The following is a 17,992-nucleotide window of genomic DNA, read 5'->3' on the forward strand; positions in this document are numbered from 1 at the left end:
GCCCTTCTCTAGGAACAGGCAGAATCCCACTAAAGATCACCTGAGCCTCTATTTCCTTAAGCGTCTTCCCCAGCCTAGCATAGTCTCCCGTAATACTTTCCAGCGAGAATCTAGCCGTATCATTTGTTCCCACATGAAGGATAATTAGGGGATTCTTTCCCGCTCCCTTTAGGATCCTTTTCAACTTCAGGTCTACATCCCGTAACTTAGCATCTGGAAGACAGCACACCCTTCTATTCTCTGGATCAGCTCTAGTTACAGGCCTGTCTATTCTTCTCAATAAAGAGTCCCCGATCACATAGACCTGCCTTTTCCTTGTGACTGTGCTATTCTCCAGTCTCTCCCCTGTTCCCTCTGGCTGCAAGTTCTTTCCATTCCTATTTTCCCTTATAATCCTCTTCAACCCATCCTATATCCTCCTGGGGCTCATATTTGATGTAGTCTCCCTTGACTCTTCCCCTTTTCCTATAGCACTAGCTTCTCTTCTCTTCTTCCTTGCCCTTCCACTTTCAGCGACTACCTGCTGAGCCCCTTCTTCATTTTCCAACTCTGCAGACCTGTTCCTAAGCTCTATTTCTCCTTCACTAGCCCGTCTTTTCCTCTGCCTGGTTCTTTTAGTCACATGCTTCCACTGATCACTTTCCTAACCCAGTCTCCCCTCAAAAATTCCCCAGCCCTGCTTCCATCTGTAAGTCTGAGCTTTTCCCTTCAGATACGTCATGTCTTTGCTCCATCATCTGCTCAAACCCCTTCCTAAACTCAACCAGACTTTCCACCTGCATCTCCAAACCTCGGATCTTTTCCTCCATCAGCTCTATCAGATGGCATTTCATGCAGACAAAACTCTTACGAGGTCCCCCCCTCCAGGATCATGTACATACCACAGCTTCTACATCCAGTCATCCCCATTGTGTCTTCCGCTACAGGAGTCACTCCCACTGCTGCCTCCGTATCCGTCATAGCCTTCCCACCTAAATCCTGTTAATCTGGGAAACACAAACCACATGAAACCACCACCAGCCACAGCAAAAACTAACCCCAAACAAGCACCACAATACAAACTCCCCTTACAAACTCCCGTTTACAGCTCTGTTTGCTAGCTCCTGTGCCGCTGTAGCTATCTGTTGAGTTCCTGCTGAGTACTAGGCCAGACTGCCTACATTCTGGTCTGTAACAATAGCTATCTAAGTCTCAGAGACACTGAGGTCTCAGGTACTGACAGCACAATCCACTTTATATCAAGTGTTTCAAGTAGCTTCAAAATGGCTAGCAACAAGGAGAAGATGGTCCAGTGGTTAGGGACTAGTGGTTTTGGGACCCTGGTTCATTTCTGTGTGCTATGCCAGTGACAAGCAGCAACTCCTCTGGGTGCTTTGATCACTGAGCCATCAGCATGTGGAGCCCCACACCCAACTAAGTTGCATGGATGCTCCCTAAGCCACTCATCAATTATACAGAGAGGCACCGGCAAATCACCCAAGCCCCCAACCTTGCACCCCAGAAATATACCGTCGTACACTGCTCAAGAATCCCTTGGACAGTGCAAGCTCATGAATTATTTCGCCACTCCAACAAAGAATACTGGACATGCAACAGCCCTTGTTAGCCTGTGATCAGATTCTCTAAGCACTTTAACTGAAAACACACTGTTTTAGGTCAAATATAAAACAGATTTATTAACTACAGAAAGATAGATTATAAGAGGTTATAAGTGTTAGGCATAAAGGTCAAAATTGGTTACATGAGAAATAAAAATAGAATCGCAGTGTAAATTCTAACTTTAACAGACTAAGCAAGATTTGAATTAAACAGTTTCTCACCCCACTAGATGTTCCAGGCAGTTTACAATTCTTTTTTACACAGGCTAAATTTCCTCTCATCCTGGGACCAATCTCTCCAGTTCAAAGTCTTTGTCTTCCAAATAACCTTCCCAGTGTTGAGATGGGGGAGGAGTGAGGCCCTGTGATGATGTCATCAACCTTTATTTATACTTTCTCTCCAGGTGCTAGAAAGATCCTTGGTGTGACATGGAGGTTAGGTAGCCCCCATTGTGTACATGTGCTCTCTAAGGAATCTCTGGGAGAGTGGATTATTCTTAATGGGCCATCGGTGCCTGTCTGGCCAGTGTTAGTTGCTCCTTTGGTGCCACAGAAAGGCTAGCTGTGGGTGTCTCCCAACCCCACAACATATTTCAGTAACACACCCATAGCAAAACTTCATTACTTCAGATACGATGGTAGCATATGTAATTCAACAATAACATTCAATGGATCATGACTTCTCAAGTGATATCTCACAAGGTGTACTTTGTACCGAACACATCATAATCATATCACAGTGGTGAATACGGAGGTTCCAGGGTGCTATTTTGAAGTAGTTTGTCTCCAAAAATGACCATTCCCACCTCCCTTATGTTTAAAGTGGATTCATAGATTTTTAAGGCCAGAAGGGACCACTGTGATCATCTAGTCTGACCTCCTTTATAGCACTAGTCACAGAACTTCCCCAAAATGATTCCTAGAGCAGATTTTTTAGAAAAACATTCAGTCTTGATTTAATAATTGTCCTTCTCCATAACCCTTGGTAAATTGGTCCAATGTTTAATTACTCTCACCATTAAAAATATATACCTTATTTCCAGTCTGAATTTGTCTAGCTTCAACTTCCAGTTGGTGGATCATGTTATTCAATGAGCTAAGAAAGGCTCCAACACTGTTAATGCAGGGAGACAAAAGCAGCCCTCCTGTTATACTTTTAGCCACTTTGGTGTCATACACAACAGGAAGCAGGATTTATGAGGTGTGAGTTTGTGATGTGTATTCGGATGCTCAGCAATCACAATGCTTATTTGAACATATGAGTTGTGCACATTTAAATCCCAGTGAAAGACTAGTACATTGCCCACTGAAAACCAGTAAGCCCTGGGATCCTCACCTGAGCAGAGGAGGCTGGTGAGCAGCCAGAAGAGACATAGAACAGCCCCCGGAGCGGTGCAGGCTCTGGTGGGAGGTCCTGGAAACAGGGCAGGAACTGGACTCCCAGCGAGGGAGCTCTAAGAGACATTTACTTAAGAGAGATGTAAAGTTACTTCCAGGGAGGTTGGAAGTAGGATTTGTTTATACTTCTATGCTGGGGTTTTGTTAGAGGATTCCAGGGGAGGGTCCTGAGAGTCCTGGCCCTGAAACAAGGTGGAATCTAGAGATGTTGCAGAGGACAAGGCCTGAGAAAGGCTGGGTAGGAAGGAGCCCAGGGAAACAGCAGCCAGGAGTGGGACTGAGCAGACCTTGGCTGCTAGTTATTGGTCCCTGGGCTGGAATCCAGTGTAGTGGGAGGGCATAAATGGGTCTCAAGAACAGACTGTACAGCAAAGCACAAACTTCAGGGTTTTGCTAAATCAGGTCAAAGATTTGCAAAACTTCCCAAAATCATAATACATTCAGAAATCCCTCTTCTGTAAATCATCCTCTTGATTCAATTAGCAAGAAACTGAAGCTATTCAAAAAAATCAAAGTATAATTTCTTATAGTATTTTTCTCTTTATTAATCTCTAATACACTCCACAGATTTCAAAAGGCAAAGCTGGGTTAAATTTTTTTCTCTGATGTTGTTAATAAAAATGTTATACTTACACCTTCAAATGGAATGACACATAAACTGACTTTTCCACAGCGCTGTTGGTCACCTTGTTTGTCATGTTTCGTGACAGATGGGATTATTTCCATACCTCCTATTTCACATCAAGTGAAAGAGTCAAGTCCTGCCTCTCAGGTTTTGCAGTTCCATATATTTAACTGACACACAGACTTGTATAATTTCTTTATTTCGTCACATTCTTTTCTTGTTTGACATGCACCTGTTGTCTGTTCTACTTACTCTTTACTATGCTCCATGCTTTATCTCTCCCACAAGTTAGCTCTGTAGATGCATCAGGAATGCTTTTTGATGACAATGCTGCCATTTAAAAATGAGCAAGTTTTCTCACAAGCTATTTATTTCTCTTGCTAAAGGATTTATGCTGATCTGGCACAAATGATTCAGAGCCTTTATCACTCCCTGCAGAAGCAGTTCAGAACTGTCAACAAGGTGCTGGAAGGCTCACCCTCCTTTGACTCTATCTGCCTCCTCTAGCAATGCTAAGTTTCAGAGTAGCAGCCGTGTTAGTCTGTATTTGCAAAAAGAAAAGGAGTACTTGTGGCACCTTAGAGACTAACACATTTATTTGAGCATAAGCTTTCGTGAGCTACAGCTCACTTCATCAGATGCATTTGGTGGAAAATACAGAGGGGAGATTTATATACACACACAGAGAACATGAAACAATGGGTTTTATTATACACACTGTAAGGAGAGTGATCACTTAAGATGAGCCATCACCAGCAGCGGGGGGGGGGGGAGGAGGAAAACCTTTCATGGTGACAAGCAAGGTAGGCTATTTCCAGCAGTTAACAAGAACATCTGAGGAACAGTGGGGGGTAGGTTGGGGGGGAGAAATAACATGGGGAAATAGTTTTACTTTGTGTAATGACTCATCCATTCCCAGTCTCTATTCAAGCCTAAGTTAATTATATCCAGTTTGCAAATTAATTCCAATTCAGCAGTCTCTCGTTGGAGTCTGTAGCCACTATGGAAGTAGAAGCCCTCTACACCAACATTCCACACAAAGATGGACTACAAGCCATCAGGAACAGTATCCCCGATAATGTCACCAGGCTAACCTGGTGGCTGAACTTTGTGACTTTGACCTCACCCATAACTATTTCACATTTGGGAACAATGTATACCTTCAAATCAGCGGCACTGCGATGGGTACCCGCATAGCCCCACAGTATGCCAACATTTTTATGGCTGACTTAGAACAACACTTCCTCAGCTCTCGTCTCCTAATGCCCCTACTCTACTTGCGCTACATTGATGACATCTTCATCATCTGGACCCATGGAAAAGAAGCCCTTGAGGAATTCCACCATGATTTCAACAATTTCCATCCCACCATCAACCTCAGCCTGGACCAGTCAACACAAGAGATCCACTTCCTGGACACTATGGTGCTAATACACGATGGTCACATAAACACTACCCTATATCGGAAACCTACTGACCGCTATTCCTACCTACATGCCTCTAGCTTTCATCCAGATCATACCACACGATCCATTGTCTACAGCCAAGCTCTACGATATAACCGCGTTTGCTCCAACCCCTCAGACAGAGACAAACACCTACAAGATCTCTATCATGCATTCTTACAACTACAATACCCACCTGCTGAAGTGAAGAAACAGATTGACGGAGCCAGAAGAGTACCCAGAAGTCACCTACTACAGGACAGGCCCAACAAAGAAAATAACAGAACGCCACTAGCCATCACCTTCAGCCCCCAACTAAAACCTCTCCAACGCATCATCAAGGATCTACAACCTATCCTGAAGGACGACCCATCACTCTCACAGATCTTGGGAGACAGGCCAGTCCTTGCTTACAGACAGCCCCCCAATCTGAAGCAAATACTCACCAGCAACCACACACCACACAACAGAACCACTAACCCAGGAACCTATTCTTGCAACAAAGCCCATTGCCAATTCTGTCCACATATCTATTCAGGGGACACCATCATAGGGCCTAATCACATCAGCCACACTATCAGAGACTTGTTCACCTGCATATCTACCAATGTGATATATGCCATCATGTGCCAGCAATGCCCCTCTGCCATGTACATTGGTCAAACTGGACAGTCTCTACGTAAAAGAATAAATGGACACAAATCAGACGTCGAGAATTATAACATTCTAAAACCAGTCGGAGAACACTTCAATCTCTTCGGTCACTCGATTACAGACCTGAGGGTGGCTATCCTTCAACAAAAAAACTTCAAAAACAGACTCTAATGAGAGACTGCTGAATTGGAATTAATTTGCAGACTGGATACAATTAACTTAGGCTTGAATAGAGACTGGGAATGGATGAGTCATTACACAAAGTAAAACTATTTTCCCATGTTATTTCTCCCCCCACCCCACCCCCCACTGTTCCTCAGATGTTCTTGTTAACTGCTGGAAATAGCCTACCTTGCTTGTCACCATGAAAGGTTTTCCTCCTTTCCCCCCCTGCTGCTGGTGATGGCTCATCTTAAGTGATCACTCTCCTTACAGTGTGTATGATAAAACCCATTGTTTCATGTTCTCTGTGTGTGTATATAAATCTCCCCTCTGTATTTTCCACCAAATGCATCCGTTGAAGTGAGCTGTAGCTCATGAAAGCTTATGCTCAAATAAATGTGTTAGTCTCTAAGGTGCCACAAGTACTCCTTTTTTAGCAATGCTTAATAGCAGTCATTAATTCCCACATTCTTCATGTCCTTATATATAGGATTGTGACATTCTACAGTGAATTTCTTGCCAATTAATGGTGGGGGGAGGAGGAGGGAAAGGCGCCTTGAGCATTATATGCAGATATGACTTTTAGGTTTCTTGGCCACTCACTTGTTTGGTAGCTTGGCCCTTGGCATCCTTTTGGTGCACTCTCTTTCCAGTGCATGAGGAGAGGGACAAGCCAAAGCAAAATGCTGCCACCTTCCACCTCTGCAACCACAGAGACTGCACACAAACCAGCCATCTATCTCCTGATGGTGCAGACAGCCCCTCCAAGTCAGAGGAGGAGGCAATGGAAAGGGCAAGCAGAGCCTTCATCTGTACCACATGGCATGGTACCTTCTCCATTGTCTGTGCCCAGGCTCCCTGTCGTACATTCTCGGCGGATCCTGAAAGCACCTGGAGCAGCAGTAGCTGGGTAGTGAGGGTGGGAAAAGGAGGGGAAGACCCTCCTCCAGCAGCCTCACACCCCTGCTCCTCTCTTGTCCACTCCTCTCCCCTACCCCTCCCTCAAGCAGCAAAGAGAAAGTCCCAGGGTGGGAGTCACAGGCACCACAAGGCGTGTTTGGGTAATGGAGGAGTGAGTGAGCAGTTGGGCAGCTACATTATTCACAGAAGGGAGGGGAGAAGCCGGAAGTGAAACAAGCCCTGAGCTGCTGGGCTGGTCACAGGCTGGAAGGCTCCACTCCCTGCTTTCCCCTTTCTTTTCCTGTGCAACACGGAGCAGCCCCGACTGCTCCCTCTGACTTCCCCCTCACTGCTCTCAGAGAGGAGGAAAGGAGTGGCAGTGATGACCTCCAGGGTTATTAATTTGCATTGGCATAGGGCGAGGCAGGGGGACTTGAATTAATTGTCTATTGGGGTGGGGGTGTCACAATATAGCTGGCCCTTGTAAATGAAGCAGGTCCAGCCCGCCCTGTGCCAGAACAGGTGCTCCCATTTTGGCCAAGTGAGAGGATGGGACAGTGCCTGGGAGAATCTGAGCGAGAGGAGAGCTGGTGAGAGATAGTCAGGAGGCTGGAGGAGGTCTCTGGGAAAAGTTGCAGAGAGCTTTCTGCAGGCACTCCCTGGACAGAGGGAGGAATTACCAGGAAGCCAGGGTGGGGGGTGGCTTGCTAACCCAGAGAGCCATGGGCAGAGAAGGCAGAAGAGAGCTGAAGGATGAGAGCAGCAGAGGGAGATGCCTGTTGGCTCTCAGAAGACCAGAGGGGGCTGAAGGCTGGGAGTGAAGCATGGTGAGGGACCCTGGAGCCATCCTGGAATGCTGGGCCCAGAGGGGAGCAGGGGTGGGGTGCTGCTGGACCCTAGAGCTGTACCGGAGAGCTGGGGTGGGGTGCTGAGGGACTCTGGGGGACTCTACCTTTACTTGATGTATTGTCTGGACTATGGTTATGAGACTTGGGCTATGGCTTATATGCTGGGGCTTGATTTTGGACTAGAATAACCCCCATTTGCACACAGAAAGACTCTTTGACCTATTTCGGGGGACACTGAATGAGGGGGAAATGAGGCAGGTGTGCCTGTCATACCACAGCCTCCCACAGGAGGCCAATTCTAGGTGGGGCTGCCCTATGGGAGGTGGCCTAGCTTGAATTAATTGCAATGGGTACAGCCTGGGAAGAGACTATCCCTAAATCCTCCTTCTAGTGCCCAGAGAAACCCAGACACAGCCCTTCTCAAACCCACCAGTCCCTGAGCAACCGGTTGGGACGCCACCCCTCGTTGCCAAACTTGTTATTGAACTCAGACAGTGAAAAAGCATGATCATTGCCAATTATGGCCTGACATGCAACAGAACAAGGGTGACCCAGGCTTTGGCCGTTTGTCACGCCTTTGGTGGCTTGTGTCACACATTGGCAGACTTGCAGATTGAGATGTCCAGTGTCCATTCCTCCCCAGTCTGCTCAGACTCCCCCTATGGCAAACTCTGGGTGCAAATGAAAGGACCCCCCCACCTCTGAACCTTCTCCCATTGCAGAGCAAAATGAATGGTTTGCATGGGCCTTAGAGGCTATGAAAAAATATACATGAGTTATCCTCAACTTCCACAAGGATTTCTCTGCTTTGCTCTTGTTTCTCCAGAAGTCAGGAGGTGATCATTATGGCTCCCACCAGGAAGACCATCTGGAATTTGTATGTGTCATAATCTTCTCTCCCAGATCCCTCAATCCCACCCATGCTTAATACATTGAACACCGCCAGAGACCTTTAATGCACACCCACAGTTACATCACAGGGGTGCAAAACTTCATGGCTTGTTTTAAATTTAAAGCAAGAGGGGCACCCTGGATCCAGTGTGTGCAGTTCAAACACTCTCCCATTAGTTTCTGTTACTTACCAACAGATCTATTCAAAATGTATATGCTTTGGTAAGCAATCAAACACTTCTTGGCTATATTTTGTGTTGTTTCATTAATTTAGAATAAATGGCACTGTTGCCAAATAACCCGTTTTGTTTATAAAAGTTCTCAAGTGTAAGGGGTGTATCCCTGAACCTATCATGATGTTATAGTAGCATGTTTTGAGGACTGATTCCCTACCTCCTTAATTACCCTTTCTTATAGCTGTACAAGCAAGCCCAAGAGGACATTTACATTAGAGTGAAGTTGGAATAACTCCGCGACAGGCCATTTCTCCATTCTATCCATGTACATTTGGTTAAATCAATAGATTTGCTCTGGGTTTGAACGGGTGAAAGATTGGAATGTGGAGTGGGGTGGCATAGCAGCTGCTACAGAAACTGTACACTGCCAGAAGATTCCTCAGTGCAGGTTTAGATCAGATCTGCACCGTCCTAAGGGACCTGTGAATTGAGCCCAGTGCGTGTGCTTTCTTAAGATTCTGGAGCACCTGGCTGGATCCCTTCTACAACATAAGCACTGTAAGGCTGGCCTTCTAGTATCTTCATATGCTGAATTTAGGGAGGAGATTGCTCCAAATTCTTTTTCCTATTTAATCTTTTTGGGGGGCCAGGGGGTGGGTGGGGACGACATGCTTTTAACATCTTTATTCCATCTGGTATATATTCAGTTACTTACTATGAGCTAAGACCCACCTGCACCAGATCATGCTTTTGAAAGAGAGAGAGAACATTTTTCTTACCTGCTAACTGTCACGGCGGTTGATCTGGTTCCACTCAGTATTTATTGCATGGGTGCTAAATATAGCAGAACTTTCTTTCTTATGACATTTCTTTTACTCACTCTCATTAAAAAAAACCCTCAGAAATTGCCAGAATTAGGGGTTAAATTCACGACCACAAGGCTTATGTACCATCTGAGTTCTACTTAAAACTCAAGCCTTGGGAGTGTCCTATGTACCACAGGGATTTCCCTACACACACCCCTGAACTCTCCCATCATCTCCCACTCCCCAGTGGTCAAACCAACCAAGATGAAGACCATAACAGAAACCAAGAATATACCAACACATCATCTGGTTCAAGTGGTGTATCTACTTCTGAACAGTCCGAAGCGCACATACAGCTATGTACTGAAGAAACAGTGTCTCCACAACCTAAGGCAGTTCCTGATGTTTGTTGGTTAAACTTTTCCCATTTATTGAAGTTGCAAAATATGATAACTGGTGCACCTCTTGCAAAAAAGCTTATGAAGAAGAAAAGCTTCCTACTGCTACAATTGGTAAAACTGGAGGAACTGGTTCGCCAGACTGATCAGCAAAGCCAATACTGACAAACTATGTGAAAAGGCTGCAAAACACCAAGTGTCTGGAATGCATCGACATGCATAAGCCAGTCACTGTCAAAGCCAATTTTAGAAGTACTTTATGAGGCTGTTAAAGAAGGCTGGAGACGCAACAAAGTTTATGCAAACCAACATGGCTGTCACATCTATTCTATTTAAGCAAGAGATACCACACACTACTAACTGGAAGACAACATTAAGTACACTGACATTTGTTAACCCTGAAGTTGGACACTGGTTCCAAACAAGACTAGCAAATGCTCCCTATCTTTCTGTAAGAAACTCAACTGACTGGTTAGAAGCATGCAGTGCAACAGTGAAAGACTCAGCGGTTGAAAAAGTGAAGAACTCTTTCACTTCATTCAAAAAATTTGCGTACATAGCTGATGAATTCGCTGATGCAAATGGGCATCAAGTATTAAGTCATTGCGTACAATATCTTGATGTCAGTGGAAGGCCAGTAGATGCATTTCTAGATGGCCAGGTTATAGAAGACACATCAGCTGCATCTGTGACAACCCACATCTTAGATTTAAATGGTTGTAAATTGGACCCCAAACAGATGGCTGCTTGTGCATTTCATGGAGCTGCAAACTTCTGCAGAAGACATAGTGAAGTACAAGCTTTGTTCAGAGAAAAGTGTAGCCCAAATCTCTCCTATACACACTGCAGAGGCTATTTTAACTTCAGTACCTGAAAAGATAATGGAGCAAATAATTAAGCAATCAGTTTGCAAACACCTAAAAGATAATAAGGTGATAAGTAACAATATGGATTTGTCAAGAACAAATTGTGTCAAACCAACCTAATAGCTTTCTTTGACAATTCTTAACAATTCTTGTGGATAAGGGGGAGGTTGTAGATGTGGTATATCTTGACTTTAGTAAAGCTTTTGATACTGTCTTGCATGACCTTCTCATACAAACTAGGGAAATACAACTTAGATGGACGTATTATAAGGTGGGTTCATAAATGGTTGGAAAACTGTTCCCAGAGTGTAGTTATCAGTGGTTCATAGTCAAGCCAGAAAGGCATATCAAGTAGGGTCCCGCAGGGATTGATCCTGGGTCCAGTTCTGTTCAATATCCTCATCAATGGTTTAGATAATGGCATAGAGAGTACACTTATAAAGTTTGTGGACAATACCAAGCTGGGAGGGGTTTCAAGTGCTTTGGAGTATAGGATTAAAATTCAAAATGATCTGGACAAACTGGAGAAATGGTCTGAAATAAAAGGGATGAAGTTCAATAAGGACAAATGCAAACTATTCCACTTAGGCAGGAACAATCAGTTGCATGCATGGGAAATGACTGCCTAGGAAGGAGTACTGCTGAAAGGGATCTGGGTGTCATAGTGGATCACAAGCTAAATATGAGTTAATAGTGTAACACTGTTGCAAAAAAAGCAAATATAGTAGATGCTTGCTAGTAGCAACATATTGGTGCCCTTTTGCTATGTTGCTCCTAAGCGGTAGTTGCTATTATGGGGAATGTCATCTGATCAAAGGTGTGTGGAGAGTTAAGGGTGTTACGGAACGGGTGGGGCAGCCACATTATGGGGACAGAGTTGGAGGATGGGGGGTGGGGGAACCCCAAGTTTGGGGGCAATGGGGCAGGGGAACCCTGGGTTTGGTAGGGGACCCCCAGTTCACAAAATGGCTGAGTGAGCCTGGCTGCCTGGGACAGGCTAAGGATGCTCTTGCTGGCAGCTTTGTGCTCCACCCTGGCAAGGGATGGCTGGCTGGAGAGTGCACCGTGTGCAGCCTGCAATGGAGGAGGGGTGGCAACTCCTAGCAAGGACGGTGGACACAGAGGGGAGTCCTCCAACCCCTCACTGCAAAACAGCACACCCACAGCTCACTGCCAGCAACCGAGATGGAGGGGACAGCTCAGTGCATGGGGTGGGGGGTCCCCTGATACTTCCATCTGCAAAATAGCAACCCCCTCCCTGGTGCCTGAAAACCAAATGCTTAGAAAGGGAGGAGGAAACCTTCAGCTGTGTCTCTCCTGCTGTCCCAGCCCCAGCTTGCCCCCAGTCCCTCTCTTCCAGAGCCTCCCCCCAAACTCCCCCTTACACATGCCCTGCCTGACAGAGCCTGCATGGAGAGCAAGTGGACATGGCTGTGTGTCCTGGAGATGCTCTGAAGGGCCAGGGTTGGCAGGGGAGTGAAAAGATACAGTTTTGGGGGGCAACACCCTTATATGCTCCCCAATCTCCGCCCCTGGATGTGATGTCACAAATGTTGCCTTTACACAGCATCTATATTGATGTTACTGGGTGGACAGTTCAGTGGGGGAAGCATTCCCAAGGGAAATATTGCTCATAAGCAGCAATTACTCTTACCAGGTGTTGCTGAAAACAAGTGTCTAGTATATCATTCTGGGATGTATTAGCAGGAGTGTTGTAAGCAAGACACAAGAAGTAATTTTTCCACTCTACTCCGCGCTGATACAGCCTCATTTGGAGAATTGTGTCCAGTTCTGGGCGCCACATTTCAGAAAAAATTGGAGAAAATCCAGAGGAGAGCAACAAAAATAATTAAAGGTCTGGAAAACATGAGCTATAAGGGAAGATTGAAAGAATTGGGTTTGTTTAGTCTGGAGAAGAGAAGACTGAGAGGGGACATGATAACGGTTTTCAAATATGTAGAAGATTTTCACAATAAAGAAAGAGAAAAATTGTTCTTGTTAACCTCTGAGGATAGGACAAGAGGAAATCGGTTTAAATTGCAACAAAGGCAGTTTAGGTTGGCCATTAAGAAAAGCTTCTTAACTGTCAGGGTAGATAAGCAGCAGAATAAGTTGCCTAGGGAGGTTATAGAATCTCTGTCATTGAAGGTTTTTAAGAGCAGGTTAGACAAACACCTGTCCGGGATGGTCTACATCGGGGCGGTCAACCTGAGCCTGAGAAGGAGCCAGAATTTACCAATGTACATTGCCAAAGAACCACAGTAATACGTCAGCAGCCTTCCGTCAGCTCTCCCCTGCTCCCAGCGCCTCCCGCCCACCAGCAGCCCAGCCAATCAGCACCTCCCCATCCCTCCGCACCTCTCGATCAGCTGTTTCATGACATGCATGAGGCTCGGAGTGGGAGGGGGAGGAGCGAAGGCATAGCGGGCTCAGGGGAAGGGGTAGAGTGGGGGCAGAGCCAGGGGTTGAGCAGTGAGCACCCCCGGCACATTGAAAAGTTGGCGCCTGTAGCTCCAGCCCTGGAGTCGGTGCCTATACAAGGAGCCGCATATTAACTTCTGAAGAGCCACACATTAAAAGAGTTGTGCAAAATTACAACAAGAAACCATGAAGGATGTAGATGTAGTGCTTCACTGAAGGCTTGAGTAGCCAACTTTAATTTGTGTGATGATTTTAAATCTAATAAAATGGTCATGAAGCATTTTTCAGATTTTACTATGGTTCCATACAGTCCACCTTTCCATCACAGTCTCATCCTCCCCCCACCCCTTCCTGGGGAAAATATTTGTGCAAACAGCCAATCAAGCCTGCCCCCTTCCCAAGCCATAGGCTTACAAGGGCCAGTCCAAATGCCCCCTGAAATCCATACATATTTTAGGCTAAATGATTTTTAAGGGGAGCTACTAGAGGTTTGAAAGCATATTGATGTATCCTTTTCTCCTACTAAACTTCTGGCTTTTCTGCACTTTGTTGTGTAACTCCTAAAGTAGCACAACCATTGTATTATAATGTCAGCACTATTACCGATAACACTCTACCTGGCTATATGAGAAAAAATGAATAGGATCTCTCTTAAAAGCATTTCATGTACTTCAGATTCTTCGTAAGGAAAAACATGTCTAATTTTAGTTTAAATGGATGTTAATTTGACATGCTGATTTGAATAATAGAGAGAAATTCCCAGAGGTTTTTTACATTAAAATACATGAAATGACAGGTGCCTTTTGAATATTCTTATTTTCTAAAGGATTTTTTTTTCTTTTTGCAGTGTCTAATGATACAGCTCTAAAATGTATAATAGGGAATGCTCCTGAATTTGGTCTAATGGGGCATTTCCATCTATATTATTTATGACTATAATAGGAGGTTGCAAATCATTCCTACTTTGGTTGAGCCTGTTAATGGGAAGGTTTTCCTGGGATAGGTGTTCATCAGGAGTTGTGTATTCATGTATTTCTAAGACAAGTCTTTGTGTACAATTTGTTCTGAACACAATAAAACATGAGAGTCTAGCTCATCCTTCAGCAGATCACAAATGTAAAACTGTATTTGAAGGTGTGCTTGACTTATCCTATATACATACCTAACAAATGCAGATATCTCCAAATTCTTTAGCAGGGATTGTAAAGGGCTCTCTCATTATGGTGTAAACCTTTTCAATGTAAAACACTGTCTAAACCTCAAACATGTTATTAAAGCTACCACACCAGATGCACACTCAACAACCTTGACTCTTAGTGTTTACCAGGGTTGACTCTTATTAACGTTTTTCACAGTCTGCCTTTGTCCCTCTCCCCTTTTTGTCCCACCTCTAGCTGCAACAAAGAGGGACAAATATAGAAGATTTATTTCTGTATCAACTTACGTGTCTCTGAATTTGGAGAAGAGCATTTTGTTTCCTCTTAAAAATAGTCTGTCAGATCTGAAAGAGCGAAAGAACAAGCTCTGTACTGTGGTACTCATGTCTTTCCTGAAAACTGGACATCCCCAAAGTTCTGTTCAAAGTTTCTTCTCTTGCCTTTGTTGCAGACAGGGATAGAGACTACACATTGCACCCAATAGTTATCTAGGATTTTCTATAAGGAGCTCATGAGGAATGAATTCCCAGGAGAGGATAGTGCTCCCTATCTTGTGTCAGACAATGGCATCTCTGCAGCTAGATATGATCCAGGGCTATGTATATGCAAAAAGAAAAGGAGTACTTGTGGCACCTTAGAGACTAACAAATTTATTTGAGCATACGCTTTCGTGAGCTACAGCTCACTTCATCAAATGCATCCGATGAAGTGAGCTGTAGCTCACGAAAGCTTATGCTCAAATAAATTTGTTAGTCTCTAAGGTGCCACAAGTACTCCTTTTCTTTTTGAGAATACAGACTAACACGGCTGCTACTCTGAAACAGGGCTATGTATGTTGCCTTTCTTCCCACTCCCCGACATGTGTGCTCCCTTCCACTACTGTCTTATTTCCTCCTTTCTGACTGACCCACTCCCAACGACTAACATCTTTTTCCTACTATTGTTGGGTTCCTTGCTCCCTCCCAGTTTTCAACAGATCATCTTCCCATGTAGTGATTCAGGGGTGAGCCCCAGACAGATGGAGCTGGAGTCCTGGAAGAAACTAAAGGATGACCAATAATGACCTATCCACATCAGACTCCAGAGAGCAATGAGGGGGAAGATCAAAAGCATAATGTTGGGGAAGAGCAAGAGTTTTCTCATCACTGACTTTAGCACAATGTCTCTTAAATATAAAGAGGGGGCCTAAAACACCACTGCCTTATTCCAGTGATATGCTGGTGTAATTCCACTGACTCGCATTACACTGGTGGATCAGCAGATTTATAATTATGATGATCGTTGACTCAGCTGGTAAATCCTCTTTCTCTGGTGTGTTAGCACCTACTGAACATCAACCACCTGTTTTACAGGTGAGAGGTTTGGAAACTGGGGTGGTGCATGACAGCTTCATGCCATTTACCAATGCACAGGATCCCAGAGCAATAAATAATGTAATGAAAACCTAAATGCAATCATCTTAAAGCAAATTACACTGTAAAATAGTTCTACTGAAATTCCATTAGGCTTTTATCAGGTTTCTGGGCTCAAAGAGGCTAATTGACTAATTACACAGTGGCTTCAGCACATGTGACTCCAAATATTGGTTTTGTTTTCATTCCCTTGGGCTATCCTCTTCCTCTGAGAATATCTGGACCATGACCCCCAGGAGCATTGATAGCTACAACTAGCAGTAATTGTTCTCCTCTCAAAAGGCCATATGCTCCTTCCCAGATAGATTTTTCATCTTCTTGGAGGGCTTTTTCATCTTCTCGGAGGGCTTCCTCATCCTCCCAGAAAGCTCTTTCCTCTTCTAGGAGGGATTTTTCATCTGCCCAGAGAGCTTTTTCTTCTGCCCACAGGACCTGGTCCTCGTCCAGGAGAACCTTGTCCTTTTCCCAGAGGAACTGATCCTCCTTCCAGAAAGCCTCGTCCTTCTTCCAGAAAGCATTATACCCCTCCCAGAAGTCCCTGTACCCCTCCCAGAAGGCCTTTGCTTCTTCCCGGAAAGCCTTTTCTGCCTCCCGAAAGGCATTTTCCTCCTCACAGATGGGATTTTCCTCCTCCCAGAAGGCCTGGATCGCCATCCTGAAGGCCCTGATCTTCACCCGAAAGGCATTCATCTTCTCCCGGAAGCCCTTGATCTTCTCCTGAAAAGCCTTGATTTCCTCCCGAAAAACTTTCTCATCCCATAGCTTCTTAATAAGCTGCTTCTGGCGGGAGGTGTAGGACATCTAGCAGCAATGGCAGTTTTATTCATTCACTTGCCAACCTTGATGAAAGCTCTCATCACTTTTGAAGCCTTGTTAGGGCAAGGCATGGTCCAAGACCGGTCCAGCCTGTCACATCCTATAGCCCATCAGATAGAGAAGTGTCAAGATGTCAGCAACGACTATCATAATTGGAATTGCTCAAACATATGCAGTAATTGTGTAAATCGGGGGGTTTAAAATATGGCTTCACCATAAATACAGATGTTTACAAAGTCAAAAGCCTTATCTTTGGATGGCACTTATATAGCATCAATTAATGCAGTATTTGGGCAGGGATCCTATATCTCATTGTAGGAGTAACACCTGGACCAAGATTTTCCAAAGTGATTTTCAAAAATGACTTTAGGTGCCTCTGTTTTTTGAGTGCCCAACTTGAGTTCTTGGCAGTGACCTGGGTTTTTTGAAAGTGCTGGGCACCCACCCTCTGAAAATTAAGCCCCTTGAAGGTGCCTTGAAATAGGAGGCACACAGAAAATGGAGGCACACAGAATCACTAATCACCTAACCAATGGCGAGATTAAACATTCTGATTTTCTATTGACTAACTCTGCCTCCTAATTTCTGAATTGAGAGAAAAGCTGATTACTTATTTATACTGTTATATTTAGTATGAATTATTGTACAATGCCTCAGGCTCCAGAGCAGGGTGCTTTATAAATAAAATGTCTTTTTATTATTTGATTATGCAAGAGTTCCTCTATCCTTTGCTGGAAATTTGGAGGCTCCAGGAATAGCAGGGGCAGTGCAGGGAATGGTGTCTTCTCTTGCCAATGGTGATTATTAAGTAGATGGGAAGTGTGTGATCCCTTAAACCCCTTCTTCCTTGATTTCCCCTCTCCTCTTGTGAGATCTAGGTGTTGAAGAGTCTTACCAGGATAGGACCCAGTAGGCCCTTCCCAAGCCTTTCACGTGGATGTGGGAATCTATGGGGGTGGTCTTCTAGCTTCATCCATTCCACTCCCACCATCCAGTCCCCCTGCCACTGCTACCAGTGATCACCGGGGTGAGTGGGGGCAGAGTAAATGAAAGAAGCCACTTCTAGCCTCTCTCACGGCCATTAGGATGAGCAGTGTGCCTAGCAGCCCCACAGTTGGAGAGAACCACTGCTGGGAGCCCTGTGTGGATGAAGAGGAACTATTGGTTCTCCTGGTCTCACCTACTCCTCTGATACTGCTTTGCTACTTCTCTGGCCTCCTCCTGAGAAGGGAGATTAACCATTCACTGGCATAGTGAAAGCTAGGTGGCTGTGAATGTGCTGCCTGGAGTGGGGAAGAGAAAGGGGGATAGAAGTGATGTTCCACTGCATCCTTGCAGGGCTCCTAGCAGCACACCTCAATCCCCGCTCCCTGCGAGGCTCTCTCTTCAGTAGTCACTGAAACAACAGCGATTTCTTCT

General features: G+C 44.9%; 1 protein-coding gene across 1 annotated transcript; it reads right to left on the reverse strand.

Annotated features, from left to right (window-relative positions):
• Nucleotides 1-15,952: 15,952 nt before the first annotated feature.
• Nucleotides 15,953-16,558, reverse strand: CCDC70 (coiled-coil domain containing 70). The gene has a single exon (XM_038386860.1). The coding sequence runs from the start codon at nt 16,556-16,558 to the stop codon at nt 15,953-15,955; it is 606 nt and encodes a 201-aa protein (XP_038242788.1).
• Between the last annotated feature and the right edge of the window lie 1,434 nt (nt 16,559-17,992).

This window comes from Dermochelys coriacea, chromosome 1 (genome assembly GCF_009764565.3).
Source record: "Dermochelys coriacea isolate rDerCor1 chromosome 1, rDerCor1.pri.v4, whole genome shotgun sequence".
NCBI lineage: Eukaryota > Metazoa > Chordata > Testudines > Dermochelyidae > Dermochelys > Dermochelys coriacea.